We start from the raw sequence: 18,802 nt of genomic DNA, 5'->3' as shown, positions 1-18,802 counted from the left end.
AAGTGGCTTGTAAACCAAGAGATGTTGATAAAACTTTGTTCTGTACAGGTATAAGCATCTCAGTATAGTTTGGGATTTTAAGGAAGAGATTTTGGTGTGCACGGTTGGTCCCTGGCAAACACCCTGGCAAATTCATGCCACTCTTAGCAGTAGGTTATGATACTCCTGAAAAATCAAAACCTAAGCAACTCACAAAAACTATGTCTTGTTTCACCAAACAATTTACATGTAATCAAAATCTATCAGGGTATCTTCAGGTACATTCTTAGTCTTTTAAGCTTTCCTTGTTGGCAGTGAATTTTCTACCTTTAAAAAAAAATATGTTTGGGGAGGAAAGACGATAATAATGGAAATGTTCTTGGGCTGTTGTTAATGTTCTTAGTCTATTAGGCATTTGGTCCGTCGTGTTTGGCAGGTTGATTGCTGTGATAGCTGTTCCTGCATCTTTGGGATGCCTTGGCTAACCTGAGACAGAAAGGAGTGGATGTGCTTTCTCCTCAGTTTGTGTTGGTGCTATCTAGGGCAGCTGACTCCAGGAACACAGGAAGAGATGAGGGCAGGTGGAATTCAGGAAGAGTAAGGATGGGTAGTGGAGGGGGGAGGGATTTGAGGACATAGCTGGTCTATTAATGAAGGTCTGCTTGTGATGGCTTGCTTAAGAATGCTTATGATGTCTTTGAGTTGCTGGTCTTCTCAGGAATGAAGGACAATCTCTCTGAAGGCAAGTAAATGCCTGTCTGCCCTCCACAGGGAATACCTAGAGTTCTTTCTGCAATTCTCTTTTTTTCAAGTTCCTGTCTTCACTGAGTTTCAGTATACTGTTTTGATTCCTCATTTTCTAGATTCCTCTCTAGTTTAATCAGTTGCAACCTCAATGCAATCCCCGAGTCAATTGCTTTAAAAGCTTTCTTGTTTGGACTAATGCAGTGTATCTTTTACTTCTGAATGGCTTTTATAAATAATTTCATGTAGCCAGCTGAACTGGACTTTGGGTAATCTGGATGACGTATATGTCTGCACAACAGCCCTGAGACAGCTGGAAATTGTTCAATGTTATTAGTGCAGTTTAGTAAAACTAGTAGGAATTTCATCCCGCCTGGATTTATTTTTCAGCCTCCAAATGATATTGTATTCATGTATGTACAAAAGGAATTGAGTATGTCATTAGGAAAATGGAACTTGGCTTTTTATTATTTTAAATTGTGTAAGGACTATAATTGCTAAGAAATGAATGTGGAAAGGTACTTCAGAATACATAGGGTGGTAAAAGAAATTACGGGACTTATGACACTAGTGGAGCAAATGAACAGCAAAAAAATAAATTAAATCTATCTGAACATGCCATTATTGATTTTTATTATTATTACACACAATTCCATAACTCTCATCAACATATAGCATATTTTTATCTTTTTGGAGATAGCACTATTTTATGCTCTGTGGTTTAAACAAGAACACATTTATTTTATGCAGTCTTCAAAAGGTGAGAGGCTAAAATGTAGTGACTTAAGAAATTTAACTTCTCCCACCAACTCCAATGATGGAATGTCTGTTACAGTAGGAAATGGGAATCCTGCGGAAGCAATTTATAGACTGTATGGGTGAGGAAGCTATTCTTGTTCATAAAGAATTTCTCTATGGCAGAATAAATTGCCTCTGTGGCTGATGCAAAGCTATGTTGATTTTCTCAAAGATATGAAAGTGGGCTGGTACAAAGTAGGGCCTGTTGGGTGGAGACAAAAGGAAGAAAGAAAAATACATTCAGGAACTTGTGAAAAATAAGGAGGATCCTCAATATAAAAAAAAAAAAAAAAAGCATTTCAGGGAAATGGTTACTAGGCTGTCAGACATTTATGATATAAATGAGGAGAGTGGGAAGTAGTAGTTAGAGAGGTCAGTTTGGGTGAGAAACTATTTTCCTAGGGCTTACACAAATTCAGAGTTAACTAAGACGCCTACTGACTAAAAGCCTTTGCTACTCAATGGTGAATTTGCTGTCTTGCTTCATGAACTGGAAGCCATTCACTGTGTGGTTGTGGCTGGCATAAGCAGCAGTTACTTACAGAAAATTGAACTAGTGGGATATATGTTTTTTTCCCTCTGTATGTTTGTTTTTCATGTTGTAAGGATATTGTGATCTTATTTTCAAAACTAATGTGACAGCTGACTGATCTTACAGGAACATTTTTATTTTTCCTGGAATGTTTGTTTATACTTCCTTTACTCGACTGTTACATGTGAGCTACCAACTCCCCATTTTATTCCATGCCTTTTTCAGACTGATTCTGCTTACCTGCCCAAGAAGTCCCGCCTGCCCGTTCTCTTAAAATCATCCAGACCATTAGAAAAGGTGCCTTTGAACTCTGGTATGCAGAAGTCAGATTCAAAACTACAGCATCGTACCAGGGCACCTTATGAAGGTCTGAAAGCATGTGAAGTACAAAACAAACAATTTCAGCCACAAGCAAATGGAGAGTTATTATTGAATGAGTCTGTAACTGAAAACCTTCAAGAAGAGCCTGCACAGGAAAGCACATCAGTGAGAGGTAAATAAAGGGCAGACATAATGACTTGTAATAATGCTTGAAACAGTGGCTTCTTTTCTTGTAGTAGAAAGTCAGAACAGATCATTTTTACATATGTACAATGCTGCTTAATCTTACGATTTTCTTGGGTAGGCAACTATGTATAGATCTTGAAAAACACCTTTTTTCTTTTTCTTTTATCTTTGCCGCTAGAACGTAAAACAACTTTATATGGAATAGGAAGTGCTGTGTATACATGGCATAAAGTATATAATAAATGACAGTTTCACAGGGTGCCCACATATATGCACATATATATGTCAATGTTTAAATAAATGAAAAACTTCCTTTATAGGATGCCAAGTGTAATGAAAACTGTCTGTAATGGAGACAGGAGATTATAAAAATACTGTATTTGTTTATGCTGCATAAGTAAGTTTTTTTCCAATATTCCACTGATCAGTCAAGTCATCTGTTTCCAGTGTGGCTGGGTTAATTTAAACTCAGTTGTTGACAAAGTATCTGGATCGGCAAAGTATGACAAATTGTAAGGCAGAGAACAATGGTATTATATAAAGATTTGGAGTGGTAAAAAAACCCAAAAATGCGCTTAGCAGTTAGATTAAAAACTGAGTAGAGATATAAAGGATAGGTGAGGGAGAGAGGAGGTGTAAATATATGAAATAAGATTCAATGAAGTAGCAAGTGAGCAACTGTCAAATGCAGAGATTGCAGAGACTTAATTGTTAATGGTAATGTTGTTGTGGTAAGGGACAGATATGGCACAACTTTATTGTAAATACTTAAGCTGATGGGACTATAGCAATTAATTTTGGTAGGCGCAAAATCCATGGATAATTCTGAGAAGGGCAGTACTTCCACCTGGATCCTGAAATGAATCAGAACCTGTTAGGACTGCAGTCCTGTGGTTTCCTTTCCACACTGATTTCTTTACCCTGGATAACAGTTGTACTGCACACTTAGTAATTTTGAGACTTGATGCAGTGGGAGATTGCAGATTAGTTTATGATCAATGCTCATATTGCAGAACATTTAAGCCTTTTCTCTAAGCTTAACATAAAACATATATAGAAATGCACTAAAAATTGATTAACTGTTGCATTGCAAAGGGGACTTGCAAATGTTTATCTTCATTTGTTGGTAGGAAGCCTTCGCAATTCACATTCTTAGTAGTTATCCTTCTAATTAGTTCAAGTATTTTAAAAATAAGTGCAAACACTGTTTCGTATGACCAGTAATGTTTGTATTACATTTTCAGTAGTTCTTCCTTAGATGATTTGCCTGTTCCAAATTGTCAGAGAACCAGGTTTGGATTTGTGCGGTGGGGTTTTTTGTTTGGTTTTTTTTTTGTTTGGTTTTTGGTTGGTTTTGGTTTTGGGGTTTTTTTTTTTGTTTTTTTAACCATCCCCACTGAATTTTTTTTCAGTCACTTACTGACTTCTGTTTTACCTTCCCCCACTATTCTCCAGTTGACTCATTGCTCAAACTGGATAATAGTGAGGTCCAGGTGGAGTTGCAAGGTGTTGATCTGGGTACAGGGGGCAAGAATGAATATGCGATGGACAAAAATCAGCAAAACTATCAAGGTAGAGCATTTATATGGTATAGTATTAAAAAAAAAATAAAATTGAAACTAGTTTCTTCTGAATTGTGCAAAATTGTAAATTACTGTAATTGTCTCCCTTGCCATTATTTGTGGGTTTTAAATCTCGTTTTCTTAGCTAGTATAGATTAATTGCTCTAAGAATCCAAGTTGGTCTTTTAAGGGTTATGCTTTCAGAAGGGCCACAGGGATTTATGAGTCTGGTTTCCAGTAAAAATAATGAGTTGTATGCCTAACTCTGATCTCTATTGCTAATGTCCTCACTTGTGAACTCTTCTCTGAATTAAATGTTTGTTACTTATTGCTTCTGCATCTAGTTATGAACTATTGGAATGAAGCAATTGAATGATAGAATTTTGCTTATCTGAATTATTTGAAGGCATTCAACTAGGTTGAAACCTAATGGAATCTTTTAATGAAAATGTAAATAGGCTTAATACTGTGCAGTAAGTGTTTCTGCATCATCCAGTAGTCTTTTTTGGGAGGGCTTGAATAACCTGGTTAACATGTTATGTATAGAGTACAGAGGATATGGTCAAGTTTGTAATCCTTTGTCACACCATTAATTTTATTTGTATAAGTAGTTCCACTGAAGCCAGTCAGTTGGTTTGCAGGATCATGCTCTATGTGTGCCCTTTGTGTGCGTGGACACATATATGCACAGAGAGCTTATTAGTTCTCCTTCAATTAAAGGGCAGTGTTTCATTAAAAGGTGTAACCAGTATTCTAATCAGAAATATTTCTTCCCTAATATCTGTATTTATTTATTTTGTTATCTGGAACGTTTGTGTGAAATCAGGACTGCAGAGTTTAAGAGTTCATCTAGTATCTGGTTTTTTTTCCATCTCAGTCCGCAACCTTCTTTGACATTTGTGTTACTGCAGCAACCAACTGGTAGAGAAGGAGGAGAAGCTAATGAACTTAAGTGTTGCATTCCCTTATTCAATGTGTCGTCTTGAATTCATACACGGGCATTTTCTTGGAAGCATTTCTATCCTGTGATTCTGTCACCTTTGGAATGACATGCATAATGGTGTGCAGCAATCTGTGTACTGCAGAGAACATCATCTAGCCTTAATTTCAAATATGTTGATATCCCAGTATTGCAGCTTCATTTTTTTCTGGCTTTTAGGTTATATTTGTTCTTAATTTCTTGTGCTTGGGCTTGACTTGGGCCTTCATATACAGCTGCCCCCCCTGAGATTTTGTACTGATTTAGAGCTTGAACCTGGGCATTCGAATTCTCCATGGAAACCAATTTGAAAGTATTAAGACCTCCGCAAGATCAATGAATGACTCCCAAAAGGGACGTTCTAATTTGTAGTGATCTTTTGCAGAACTAATAGAGGGAGAAAATTTAATTTACTGGTAACCAGAAAATAACCATTTTCCTAGATACTTACACGTACAGCCCTTAACACACACAGAACTATAAACATAGAATATATGTAGGAATATATAGCTTTTATTGGTCTGAATCTGGGGTGATTCCATTACTTATGAATGGCAAAGTCAACTAAGGGATGTGATGTGCATGCCAAATGAGTGCCAGTAAAACCTTTAACAACAAACATTTTTATGGATTTTGTTTAGAACACATTTTTAAAAGTTATTAAAGCCCCTTTTTAAAAATGTTACTATTTTGTTGGTAATCTTTTAAAAACTCCACTGACTTTATGCTCCAATTGGTTTTGTATAGAATTTTTGAACTGAGGAGAAAAAAAATATTTAATTAGAAGTTTTAGGAAGAACCATTTAAAGTCATAGAGTCTACTTTTAAATCTCAGTGCCTTATGTTTGAGGTTATCATCTTTGTGGTTGGAAAGGTCTGGGCTTCATCAGTGTCTGATTCAGGACTGCATATAGCAAAAGTAATTTTCAATCATTTGGGAAAAGAAAGTGGGTGTATTTTGAGTATTGTTTATTTGAAAGGTGATAAGGGGTTTGAAATATTTAATGTGCAAGGTGAATTAATGGGCAAATCATAGAGGTCAAAAGTCCAAAACTAATATTGTATAGTTTGTAATTATTCTGCAGTTTTATTCTGTTATTATAGAAGTAAATGAATTCATTCTGGTGCTGTTAAGAACAGAATGTCAGATAAAGAAGTATTAATATTCACATGCAAGCCTCCTGTTTTTCAGAAATGCAAAATCATCATAACATTAGCAACGTGAATATCCGTCGTTCATTAAAAGAGATAAATGAAGAGTTTTATTCCATGGAACATGAGGACGTTGACTCAGCCACTGCATATTCAGGTTCCAAGTGCCTGCGTGCTCTCAAATTGAGTGTAACAAGTACAGATGCATTTGATGACTGTGAAGTCATAGATGATATAGAAGAATTGAAACAAAGAATTAAGAACATGAAGTCTGAGCTCGAAAAGTACAAAATGTTCATGTTTCATTTACAGACCTCTGACCAGGTTTTATCGAGTGGTATTTCCAATATAGTTTTGAGTGACACAGCCTTGCCCATGGAAGGACATGTTACACAAATGCAAGATACAGCTATGCAAGAAATCAAAACATTTTGTGGTGTCCATCAGCTGATGGATTACGAGATCCACACCGAAAATAGGAATTCAGAGTCTTCAAAAGCACCTGATACACGGACAGCACAAAACCTTAAGGAACCACGATCAGCAAATGAGGCAGAACTTGAAAAAGAGCAAATTGCAAATATGCATCTTGATGAAGTGTATCATCTTCAGAACAAACTGAGAGAAACATCACCATCCAAGTGAGTAAAGCTATTACTGTTTCAGGTTCCTTTTTGTAAACAGCAATACCAAATAACATAGGAAAATAATACAAATATAATTTGAATTCACATAGGACTGTGTTGTTACAGTAAAGGCTAAATTTCACTAACATTAACATAAAGCAACTGAAACGTTTAGTTAAGAGATGCCTTGAAGTACAAAACAGTATTTCTCTAGCAATAGAACTGCTCCTGATAAGCTTATATCATTCTCTGTAATGATTCTGTGCCACACACCTGTGTCTCTCCCCACACCTCAGATCCACAACTCTCTTTGCTGCAAGACATCCTCTCTTGAGCAGTCAGATCTCCTCAGGTTATTCTGTGAGATGGGTTGACCTCTGTAATCAAAATATTATAGTTTTGCATCACTCAGTTTTTTTTCAGGTGACAAGTGTAAGAAAGTGGAACACCCCATTTAAGGTAGAAATCTTTTTGTGGGCAGTTGGTTGGCAGATTCATGCTAGCCCTTCTAGTTGTGTGACCAGACTTTATGTGTAAAATAAGAAGTTTACGCTCTAGTTATAATTTATTTTGCAGTTGAGCGCTGTAATGCCTTCCTTTGAAGGATGTGAAAGTAGATATATATAGAAATTAATGAATGAAATTTTATAGCATAAGCTTATAAGCTGGAAGATCATTTATGGGAGGCTGGAAAGTATTAGTCTTGTTTTTTGTATGATAAGACTGGGGGCAACATTTTGGCTTGCATATATACAAATCACAGTCATAGAATGAGGTCCTGTAAGACCAAACCTTTTTCAACTTCCCCTCCACTTTTTTCCCCCTCTAATATTGTTATTGTCCTGAGGGCCTATAGAACGGCAGGAAGTATAATAAAGAAAGGTATTCAGCCTTTGGCTTTCTTTGGAATGCTTGAGTAGAAATATTTGGAGACACTGAGCAACCACCAACATGGACTATTGTATATCTCTTAGTAATACTATCATAAAATACAATTGTGCTACATAGTACATATAAATTTACATACCTTGAAAATATACCTCATCCATTTTGCAAAGGAAGATCTAACTGTAAATTAAGGAATGAGACAGTATGGATTGCTGTAAAGTTTTTATGGCCACTGTCTAGGACAACTGCATGAGTCACAAGTGACAGACCCAAAAATGAGTTATGCATCTCTTCCTATACAAATGACAATAAAAATTCTATAACAACCCACACCATCATAGATTTTGTTTATGCCCCATATTTTGTTTGGTTCCCTGCATCTTTTCAGATCCTCTCCCTTTTTCTCTCTAGTATGATTCTGTATGATTCTGTAGAAAGACGTCTATCTGTGAACAGACAGTGGCAGTGTAAAGGGGATGTCTATATTTGCAAGTGTAGAATAAATCCAGTTGATCTGAGTTGAAATTTATATCCTGGCTTGTGGAGTACAAGAGTTTGGACACTACAGTGGTTGTCATGGTCATGTCTCTGGTAATAAACATGCAGAGATGTGCAGAATTTTCAGATTGGGTGAAACCATCAGCTCAGAAAGTCCAGTATTGTGCTCCTGGCAGGAAATACATAAAGTTTCAGAAGAAGGGATAGCTCTATCTGTTCTTCCATAGTGAATTAAAAAGAAAAAAAAACAACAAAAATCCAACCAGTCAGGAAAAATATCTGTACCGTTAAAAATTCTTTTCATGTATTCACTCTTACTTATTTTAATTTGGCAGCTTTGCATGCCATCCGCGTTATTTTGAAGCAGACAAACAAGTCAACACCTTAGTTGCTGCCCATCTTATAAATGAAGCACTTAAGTGAAAGATAATAACCCACAAGTTACACCTATAAATACAAAACTCAACAGTTAGAGACAATATATTTCTCATTGCAGCTGTAAAAGCATTTTTAAAGAAATAGTCGCATAATATTAGATTTTAAGAATATAAGTTTAATTCACTTTTTATTTATACTTAAATGTTATTTATGGTCAGAAAACTAGTTTAAAGATAAATTCATTTTCTCAGATATGATTCATTAGTTCACTCACAAGCTCGAGAACTCTCCTTTCAATGCCAACAAATTAAAGAGATCCGCAGTGGTTGCGTCGCTTACCATCAACATCTGACGAGCCTTATTAAAGCTTTTGAGGAACTGCTTCAAGCCAGTGATGTAGACTATTATGTTGCTGAAGGCTTCCGTGAGCAATTGAATCAAAGTGTACTACTGTTTGAGAAGCTAGAAAGGAAATTCCTGTATGGTAAGTAGCAGTATTTTGTGCTTATTGTCTGAGATACATTAATGTTCTTGAAATTTGAAGTGTTGTTTTTTTTTTTATCTTTTTAGTGAAAAGGAAGCCTTACTTCCTCTTAGTTGCTTTTAAATGGTTTATAGGGAGGAGTATCTTGGAAGGTAAAATTTTAGTGCTTTCAGCAAGACTGGATTTTACTTCTGTAGTTGTCCTCTGTATTGACACCTTCTATTTTGCATTGTTTATCTTAGCACATGCATATTTTAACTGTTCAAAATATAGTGGTTATAGTTTAGTAAAAGTTTAGTTACAAGTAGGCTTCAGAATTTTCTATTTCAGGAAGCAGCCCAGCTGACTTTGTTGAGCCTAAGCACTAGGTATCTCCGTTGAAAGGTTCTCATTGGACATGGTTCGCAGTTGGTTTTTAACACAGTCTTAACTAAAAAGAGAAAATACAGGTCTTGAAGTTCTTCCCCTTAAGTGCAGTTGCTTGCAAGAAGGGTAAATGCAGTACAGAGATGTGGGCTATGCTTTTGGAGTGAAAGAAGAAATTATCATATAGCAGTCCATCTAGGCAATTTTCTATGGCCAATGCCTTTAAAGAAACTGCAAGGAATCCTGGATTCCACAGTTGGAAGATAATACCATGCTGATCCGCACATTATTGATATTCCTGTAGAAATAATGCAAGTTAAATTGTATGCAGGTGTAAAATCACCTGTCAGTGGATGAACCAAGAAAAAGAGCCACAGACTTTATGGAGAAACCCACCCAAATGGTGCAGATAGAAAATTAAAATAAGGGAGGAGAAAGGGAAAATCTATTTGGTTAGAAGGCAGAGAAGAATAATTCCTTTCAGAATTTTGAGTAGCTCATGAATTTAAGAGACTGTGGAATTGCAGATCAGTGTGTATTGGAGGGTTTCTGTAGGACATAATAGTAAACAAGAGCGTCTTGAGCAGGGGTCCTAGGAGAAGACAACAAGAGAAATGCAAGGTCCTGCACATGGGTCAGGGCAATCCCAAGCACAAGTACAGGCTGGGCGATGAGTGGATTGAGAGCAGCCCTGAGGAGAAGGACCTGGGAGGGTGTTAGTTGACAAGAAGCTCAACATGACCCAGCAACGCGTGCTTGCAGCTCCCGTATCCTCGGCCACATCAAAAGAAGCATGACCAGCAGGTTGAGGGAGGCGATTCTCCCCCTCTGCTGTGCTCTCGTGAGACCCCACCTGCAGTACTGCATCCGGATTTGGGGCCCCCAACATAAGAAGGACACGGACCTGTTGGTGCGGGTCTGGAGGAGGGCCACGAAGATGATCAGAGGGCTGGAGCACCTCTCCTGTGAAGACAGGCTGAGAGAGTTGGGGTTGTTCAGCCTGGAGAAGAGAAGGCTCTGGGGAGACCTTATAGCAGCCTGCCAGTACCTAAAGGGGGCCTGCAGGAAAGCTGGGGAGAGGCTTTTTACGAGGGCAGGTAGTGATAGGACAGGGGGTAATGGCTTTAAACGGAAAGAGGGTAGATGTAGATTAGGTATAAGGAAGAAATTCTTTATGATGAGGGTGGTGAGGCCCTGGGAGAGGTTGCCCAGAGAGGTTGTGGCTGCCCCATCCCTGGCAGTGTTCAAGGCCAGTTTGGATGGGGCTTTGAGCAACCTGGTCTAGTGGAAGGTGTCCCTGACATGGCAGGGGGGTTGGAACGAGATGATCTTTAAAGTCCCTTCCAACCCAAACCGTTCTATGATTCAGTGGTGTTAGAGAAAGCTTAGTGCTGAATGGAGTTTATACCCAGGAGAGGACATTGTAATGTGTACCAGTAAGCAAAGTCCCTTTAATTATCAGTGACAACTGGCATATTGTCTGAAAAATGGGAGCTTACACATTTGAAAATGCTCTTGTCCTTTGACTGTTTATCCCAGCTTTCCCAAACAATAGGTGGGGAAACATTAAGCTGGAAAGGCAAAGCCTTAAATGTCTAAAAAGTGGGACTGTATTAGGAGATGTATTACTCCTAACATTTCTAATTATTTTCCTAAGAGACCTGCATCTTGCTGCCAAATAGTCTAGCTGGTTAAGAAAAGCATGCTATCTTTCATAATAGAGAGCTAAAGTGCAACCATGTTTTGTAAAATGAGCATCAAAATCGACATTTATCACCTGAGGGAGGAGTATATCATGCATATTGTCTTCAGTCTGTAGTTTGAAGAAAGTTAGCAGCAAAGCAATGGAAAAGGGATGCTATCATGAGTGAAATTCAGCAAGAAAGACCTTTTCCTATCGTTGCCAAGTGTTGTTCTTTCTGACCCAGCTAGCAATACTTCCACAGATGTCAGCTGCCAATCTGACATCTTCAGCGAAACACTTGAGGTGGCCTGAAATAGGGACCCTGACGCCCAAGTCTTCCTGAATTGGCTCTAGAAGATTCACTTTGTTCAGAAACTTTCAGGGCCCAGCCATACAATGATCTGTATTCTGCCTTTCATTACAGATAGTGGCAGCATGTTGCAGTTTTGATTGCTCATATAAAGGAGTTGTATATGAGAAAAAGGTACTACGCCTAGTGTGTCATAGCAGTGTAACAAAAGATTGAGTGTATTCAATGATTTCAGTGGCTACAGAGGTTTCTTGCATTACAAATGAGAAGACTGTGTAGTGAATAAACATTAAATGCCTTTAAACCAACAGATGGTATCCTATATACTATGAAAAGTCACTGACGACCGAGACAGTTCAATATATCTAACACAATGGTGTTGCATTGAATCACACATTAAAATAAAATGACGTTTGTAGAGTTATAAAGAACATCCAGCGTACTAAGAATTGACTGTAAAGAAGCAGCATAAACAACCGTCTGTCTCTGCATTTCCATCCCGACCTTCAGTTCATTTCCCCTAAAATTTCAGCTGTGCGACTCTTGCCTGCCACTTTTGCTTAATTGCACAAAAATTTTAGAATATGGGGAGCCAAGGTGACACCATGAAGCTCTTACTTCCTTACTCAAATTAGGGTCTGAGTCCAGGTCTCTTGCGCTGAATTGCGCTTGTGTTCACACACTCTACCACTGAGAATACTGCAGGCAAAATCCTGTGTATGCCCCTTTATTAAGGATAACTGGTTAGCCTGACTCTGGCTGGACAAAATCCAAGTGTGATGGAATTGTTTTTATATCATTTTTGTTGAAGAAGTAATGGCATGTACCCCTAATTATTTTGCCATAATCTGTATGCTAACTAAAACACCAAGGCTGTAAAATCTGGCACCTGTGGTACCTAATAATTTTTTCTGAACTATGGAGAAAGCTATTGCTTTGTTGCTGGGCTATTAAAAGTTTTGTTCATGTACAGCATTTGACACTGATACACAGCGTGTTGAGTATCTGTTGACGTCTCTAATTTCTTGTTAATTTACCATTCTATATTTAAATAGTTTAAGATGGAGGGGGAAAAAGTATAATTCTCAATATCTGTTTTTAATCAGGTATTTCTGCTTTGCAGGAGAATCAATAGGTGCAGAAGTTACTATACTTTACGAATTAGCTCCAAGGTAAGAGTGCAATTCAAACATATGGTTGTTTGATAAATTGATAAGGATGCTCCATGTTTTGTAGCACAACTTCCACTTTTTTGCTTTTTTGGGAGGGCTTTGCTTATGTTGCCTGTTTCATTAATATCCATTTTATTAATAAAAAATCCATAGAAAACAAACTAAGGCTTTTTTCCACTCTTCTTATCAAACAGCTGAGATACTGAGAGGAAGTGTCATGGAGCATACCAGGATTGTTCCTTTCATGAACAAACAAAACATGTGCCATAATACACTGCTGTGTATGTTCAGATATCCTAATTGCAGCTGCTAGGAGGGATAGTCAGCCACCTTTCTGTTTCTGTGACCTTGGGGGCTGGCTTAGGATCTCTGAAGTACAGTGCTGTGGAAGTTCATTCTCAAAACACCCTTATGCTGAAGGTGAAGAGAGCAGGTGTTGTTATGCTGCATATGTTGGTTTTATGCCAGCCTGGGATTCTTATGTGCTACAGAAGTCCTCAGCTGCCTGTTCGAGGCAGTCTGAGATCCCCTAACATGAAGGTGACTACCTAGTGCTGGAACATGAACACTAGGCTGGAGGTCCGTTGATTATTCCTGCTGACTTTAGTGAGGTCTGAATTTCAGTCTTGATATGTACCTGTGATGTGTAGTGGTTTGTCATGTTCTGTCGCAGAAATTCACTTGCTTTACTTGTGACCTGTAAATTTGATACCATGCTCTCTGTTCATGCTTTCAAAGTAATAAAATAATTTTTGTATTTTAAAACGTTTTGTTTGGCACAAAAGGGATAATGACAAGAACACCACAAGGTACCAGCAACTGAAGGATGAATCACCTGTACCATCTGCTCTTCATAGCTTGTCTGACTTTGATTTGTCAGAAAAGTCATCTCTTGGATCACCTGAGCACAGACATGACCTAGAAGGACAGCACGGCACACTGGCACTTCTGCCAAGCAAGTTTCCCCCAGGTAATTTTTTTTCCCCACTGATGATTCACTAGATATTGGGAAAATGTGATAAATAAGACACAAGGGAACTAATTAAGAAATAATGAAGAATGTTTGTCTGCTTCAGCTTTCCAGTATCTTGCATAATCATTGCAATTTCAGTAATAAGGCATACAGAGATGACAACGATTTGAACTACCTCCTGTTTGAAACAAAATTAACTATGATATTTTGTGTCTTTGTTGTTTTAGACTATCATCTTTTACAGTACTCCAGACAGTCTTTAAATAGACAAGTTATACGGGGAAAATAGACAATTGTCAAGAGATTATTACGTTGAAAAAGAGAGATTTTCTAATTTTATAAAAGCCAGTGTTGTGTTTCCTTGAGAATTGTAAGTGCTGCATAATTAATAAGTGGTGTCATGTTTGACCTGGATAGTTTCACTAAGCACAAGTGATGCTTGCAGTAGTTTGTTATAGGCAGTGATGAAAATTTAATAGCTGAGATAGCACGTACTGTTCAGGAGAAAAATATTGCAGCGTAAACCAGGAGTGTATGACATGGATAAACTGACAAATAAGGTAGTGACAGTTAGAACAGATAAGTTCCTGAGTAAAGCTGAAACTTACAACCAATGCAAGAAAAATTGTAGAATGGCAAAGCAAGAAGGAAAAGGTATGGTAATGAAACTTGATAGAACAGATTTATTTATTATGGTATGCATTGTGTAAGTCAAAGTCAAATTTATATCTGAGTTGCTCTGGTAAGCTTCCTATTGTTATAAGGAAAAATGTATACTATTGGTGCATCGAGCCTGAATGTGAAGCTGCATTGCAGACCTTTGGATTCATTTCCCAGTACGGGGAATGTTTTAACTAGATAAAATTGTTGTCTACTACAGTTTTGTAGGATGAAGAAATTTAAAGAGCCTTAAAAGTGGACCATTGTTTAAGTTAAAATGTAGAGTAGGAGTTTTCACTAAATGCACAGTTTGGGCATTATATGGAAAAAGACTGTTGTGGAGTCAGATATTTAATGTCTGCCACTTTGAACAGTTCTGTATCATTTCTTAATATTAACACATATTAGATTTGACAGGAGTACATAGTGTAAAGGAATACAGTCATTTACTCTAAATAAGAAGTGGTCTCTTGGTTTATTTAGAGTTATTAATGGAGCATCTGCAAGAAATTAGAATCCTGAGACAACGTTTAGAATACTCCATAAAAACTAATGAGAGACTGAGGAAGCAGCTTGAGAGACAAATAACAGACAAGGAACTTGATCAAGGTAAGAATTTATTTTATGACAGATTATTAAATCCGCCTTTCCTTCTTAAAGCCTGAGGGATCAAATGCTGCTGAAAATGTTTTGTGTGCTTTTTTGAATTAACCCCACCCCTTTACAGTTGGAAAATGATGTGCCTTTCTCTGAGTACTGCTGCATCTTGGGCTCCATCAACAGACACAGCTTTTCCACGCTGCCTGTAGAGTGGCATAAATACAGATCTAATGTGCCTTTTCCTTGAGTCCATTGCTTGAAGTGTATCCAGTACTGATGCACAAATCTTTTATGGGATACAGGTACACCACACAGCCTCAAACCTACAGTTGCACATATTGCTAAGAGAACAGGACTACCGAGTAGTTTTATGACATTTGATGATGCTGTGGTTGAATGTCATACAGAGAATTGAAAGACCCTTCTAGTTCTGTTATCAGCAAACAGCCTGCTTTTTAATTTTATTTTTTTTTATTTTTGTGCCTTTGAGATATCATTATTGTTGTAATGGTCTTGGATTTTAGGATGTCATCCTCTTTTAATTCTCTGCCATGTCCGGCCAGGGACAGTTGCAGGAGAGGAAGCCCGTTTTATCAACATAATTTCAGTGGGGCCTGGGCCCAGTATGAGTACAGGAGGACATGCTTTGCTCTAAATTACATTGCTGCTATTGATCCACAGTAAGAATTTTGTGGAATTAGCTTTCCTACACCTACTCTGTGTATACCTGGTGTGGTCAGTACAGCACCACTGCTAACAGGACTGTTGGAGGTGCCTTCTCTGGGATTTTCTGACTGCTTTAAAGCCAGCTTGTGTTTACATACAGGGACAAAATATCTGTTAGACAGAGCCTAGGCCACAGTGTTCAGCTTGTCATTTGAATTGATTGGTGTGATAAATATGTTCTACACAAAATGACATAGTGAATTTTTAATGAGAAATACCTGACAGAAACTGATGGAAATTTTAACATGGAGTTGGTTTTCATTCCAAACTCTAATATAAAGCAGTGGAGGAAAAATACTAAAAATAGGTATGCAAATTCAGAGTCACTGCTCTCTTAGTGTTCAGCATCTTTGAAAGCCAAGCTCTGTGGTGCGTTTAAAACTTTTCACAAGAAGGTAGCCAGGCTTTCACTAAGGATGCTTTTGTAGCACCTTTTCAAGCACACCACGACACCATTCCAGGCATACTTTCCTACACTTTACTGTGTTCTTGCTCTCCTTCCCACATTTCCCCCCATAGGACCATTGATTAATATGCAATATTACTCAGACTGGAAGCAGGCAATAAATACATACATGCTTTCCTTTTACTCAGTTTCACTAATATTGACATTAGGTTCATTATGTTTTACATCATCCCCATGATCCATTTCTGTTGTTGTTTAAATGGAGACTACCTGCAAATGGCAGTTTGCTTTCAGGAAAAATTTACAGTGATGGAAAGGTGTATAAAAAGCATCTATTTCATTCATGAAGTATTTACACTGCTGGAAAGGCGTACTGTTCTTGTGAAATAACCACACTGAAACACTTCCAACTCTTTTACAGCTTCATAAAGATTCTGGCAAGGGCATCCATTAATGCAGTGAAAGTATATTTTCTTTATAAACTGTCTTATGCCTTCCATCTGTCTTCTTGTTGCCTTAGCGCATCTACCAATGCATGGAGGAGAAATTTGGAAAAGAAAGGAAAAAAGCAACTACCTGTTAGAACAGCTCCTTTTTGTTACTATGTTTTGAAGATCTCTTTCATGTTATCAGATATGTGTATTCTCTCTTCTAGTAAGGATGATACTTTTTTTCCAAATAGATAGGCTTTTTTTGACTTTCAGTGTAAAAAAGTTTCTAAGTGAAGTTGAAGCAGATTTTAGCTTTGGGACATAATAATTCAAAACAATTTTTTTACTTATAACTTAATACTCTGTATTGGGTTTGCGTGGCAAGGTTTTGGTAGCAGGAGGCTACAGGGGTGGCTTCTGTGACAAGCTGCTAGAAGCTTCCCCTATGTCCGACAGAGCCAATGCCAGCTGGCTCCAAGACGGACCCAATATTGGCCAAGCCAATCAGCAACAGTGGTAGCACCTCTGGGATAACGTATTTAAGAAGGGAAAAAAATTGCTGCGCAACAGCAATTGCAGCAGGAGAGAGGAGTGAGAACATGTGAGAGAAACAACCCTGCAGACCCCCAGGTCAGTGCAGAAGGAGGGGGAGGAGATGCTCCAGGCGCCGGAGCAGAGATTCCCCTGCAGCCCGTGGGGAAGATGATGGTGAGGCAGGCTGTACCCCTGCAGCCCAGGGAGGTCCACGGTGGAGCAGATCTCCACCTGCAGCTGGTGGAGGACCCCACGCTGGAGCAGGGGGATGCCCGAAGGAGGCTGTGACCCCGTGGGAAGCCCGTGCTGGAGCAGGCTCCTGGCAGGACCTGTGGCCCCGTGGAGAGAGGAGCCCACGCTGGAGCAGGTTTGCTGGCAGGACTTGTGGCCCTGCAGGGGAGCCACGCTGGAGCAGTCTGTGCCTGAAGGACTGCAGCCTGTGGAAGAGACCCACGCTGGAGCAGTTAGTGAAGAACTGCAGCCCGTGGGAAGGACCCACATTCGAGAAGTTTGTGGAGGACTGTCTCCTGTGGGAGGGATACCATGCTGGAGCAGGGGAAGAGTGTTATATTTTCTCTCCCCTCTCCACCTTAGTAGGGAGAGTGGCAGAGTGGCTTTGGTGGGCACCTGGCATTCAGCCAGGGTCAACCCACCACATATCCTTAGTTTGTTTTCCTTTAAAAAACAAAACCAAGTTGTAACATACTTAATTGTTGCTGAGAACCTGTTAAATTCATGTGATATTGAGTTGTTTGTTCAACCAAAGTTAATGCATAGAATTATTCTTGTCCGATAAATATCATATGGATGTATATATACACATCTGCCCACTATTTTTGCCATGCTATTTTTAATATTTAGATTCTCTAAGTATTTAAATGCCTCTAGGCTTCTAGTGTTCTATAAATGACTCAAGTGCTGGTAATGACTACATCGTTACTGTAGAGCTGAGGTTTGCAGTGCAAGTAGAACTAAAATAATTGCTTCAATCATTTCAAATGTTAGGCTTCAAAATAAAATCAAAGGTTTAATTTTGAGTTTCCTAGGTTTCAAATGTTATTAATAGCAGTTAACTTTAAAAGGGGGTTTTGTTTGCTCTTTTGTAACCCATAAGTACCTAATGTATCTACTCAGACTTACCTTCAGCTTTCGTATGCCTTTATTTTGCTTTACCTGGGAATGAATATTTCCTTCCTCTTTGCTGTGATTTTCAATAGTGCCTGTCTTTCAGTCAGTGTTTCCTTTGAAACCTTCAAGGTACACTTCCTTAGCACTCATTTTTTAGCACAAAACATAATGAAAACTCAAGTGTATTGCAATTGTAGGCCCTGATGCTCCACTTTACTCTGGTTAGGTGGACCTTTGCATCTATGGAGAGCGTAATTGATGTCAGCAGGGCTCTGCACAGAAGTAGTAGTCTCAGTAGTGGGTCAAATTGCAGGATTGTGGCCTTATTACCACTGGCTCTACATTATCCCTTATTATGTAAGATAGCTAATAGTTATATTCTAAAGCCTTTCAGTAGAACTGTGATAGTGTAACTTTTCAAATAGGATAAAGCTGGGTGATGGGCAATAAATTAAATTAGAATCAAGATGAGACCATCAAGCCTTGCCACTTCAAGTTGAATTGCTTTGTTAAAATCTGAAAGGAAAAAGCCTTTTGAGTTCACATAGCTACCTCAACTCTTTAACATATAGATAGTAAAATGCCATTAGTGGCAGGCTTCTAGAGCCTTTGAGTCTTTCAGTAACGACAAGAGGTGCATATCATGGCACACTACATCCCAGTTAGGTAGTGGGTAAAAGCTTCA

At 38.4% G+C, this 18,802-nt stretch overlaps 1 protein-coding gene across 5 annotated transcripts in view; it reads left to right on the top strand.

Moving 5' to 3' along the window:
• The window catches only part of CDK5RAP2 (CDK5 regulatory subunit associated protein 2), an 83,972-nt gene that overhangs the window by 49,447 nt on the left and 15,723 nt on the right, over positions 1–18,802 (top strand). For all 5 annotated transcript variants that reach the window (XM_075056100.1, XM_075056101.1, XM_075056104.1 and 2 more), the window contains 7 exons: positions 2,279–2,546; positions 4,016–4,132; positions 6,294–6,894; positions 8,895–9,127; positions 12,611–12,659; positions 13,445–13,629; positions 14,776–14,901. In XM_075056100.1, the coding sequence (XP_074912201.1) occupies positions 2,279–2,546; positions 4,016–4,132; positions 6,294–6,894; positions 8,895–9,127; positions 12,611–12,659; positions 13,445–13,629; positions 14,776–14,901 (1,579 nt within the window). The remainder of the gene's footprint in view (positions 1–2,278; positions 2,547–4,015; positions 4,133–6,293; positions 6,895–8,894; positions 9,128–12,610; positions 12,660–13,444; positions 13,630–14,775; positions 14,902–18,802) is intronic.

The sequence above is a fragment of the Buteo buteo genome, chromosome 23 (assembly GCF_964188355.1).
Source record: "Buteo buteo chromosome 23, bButBut1.hap1.1, whole genome shotgun sequence".
NCBI classification, from domain to species: Eukaryota; Metazoa; Chordata; class Aves; order Accipitriformes; family Accipitridae; genus Buteo; species Buteo buteo.
The sequence above is the reverse complement of the archived record's forward strand: the minus strand, read 5'-3'. Positions and strand labels throughout refer to the sequence as shown.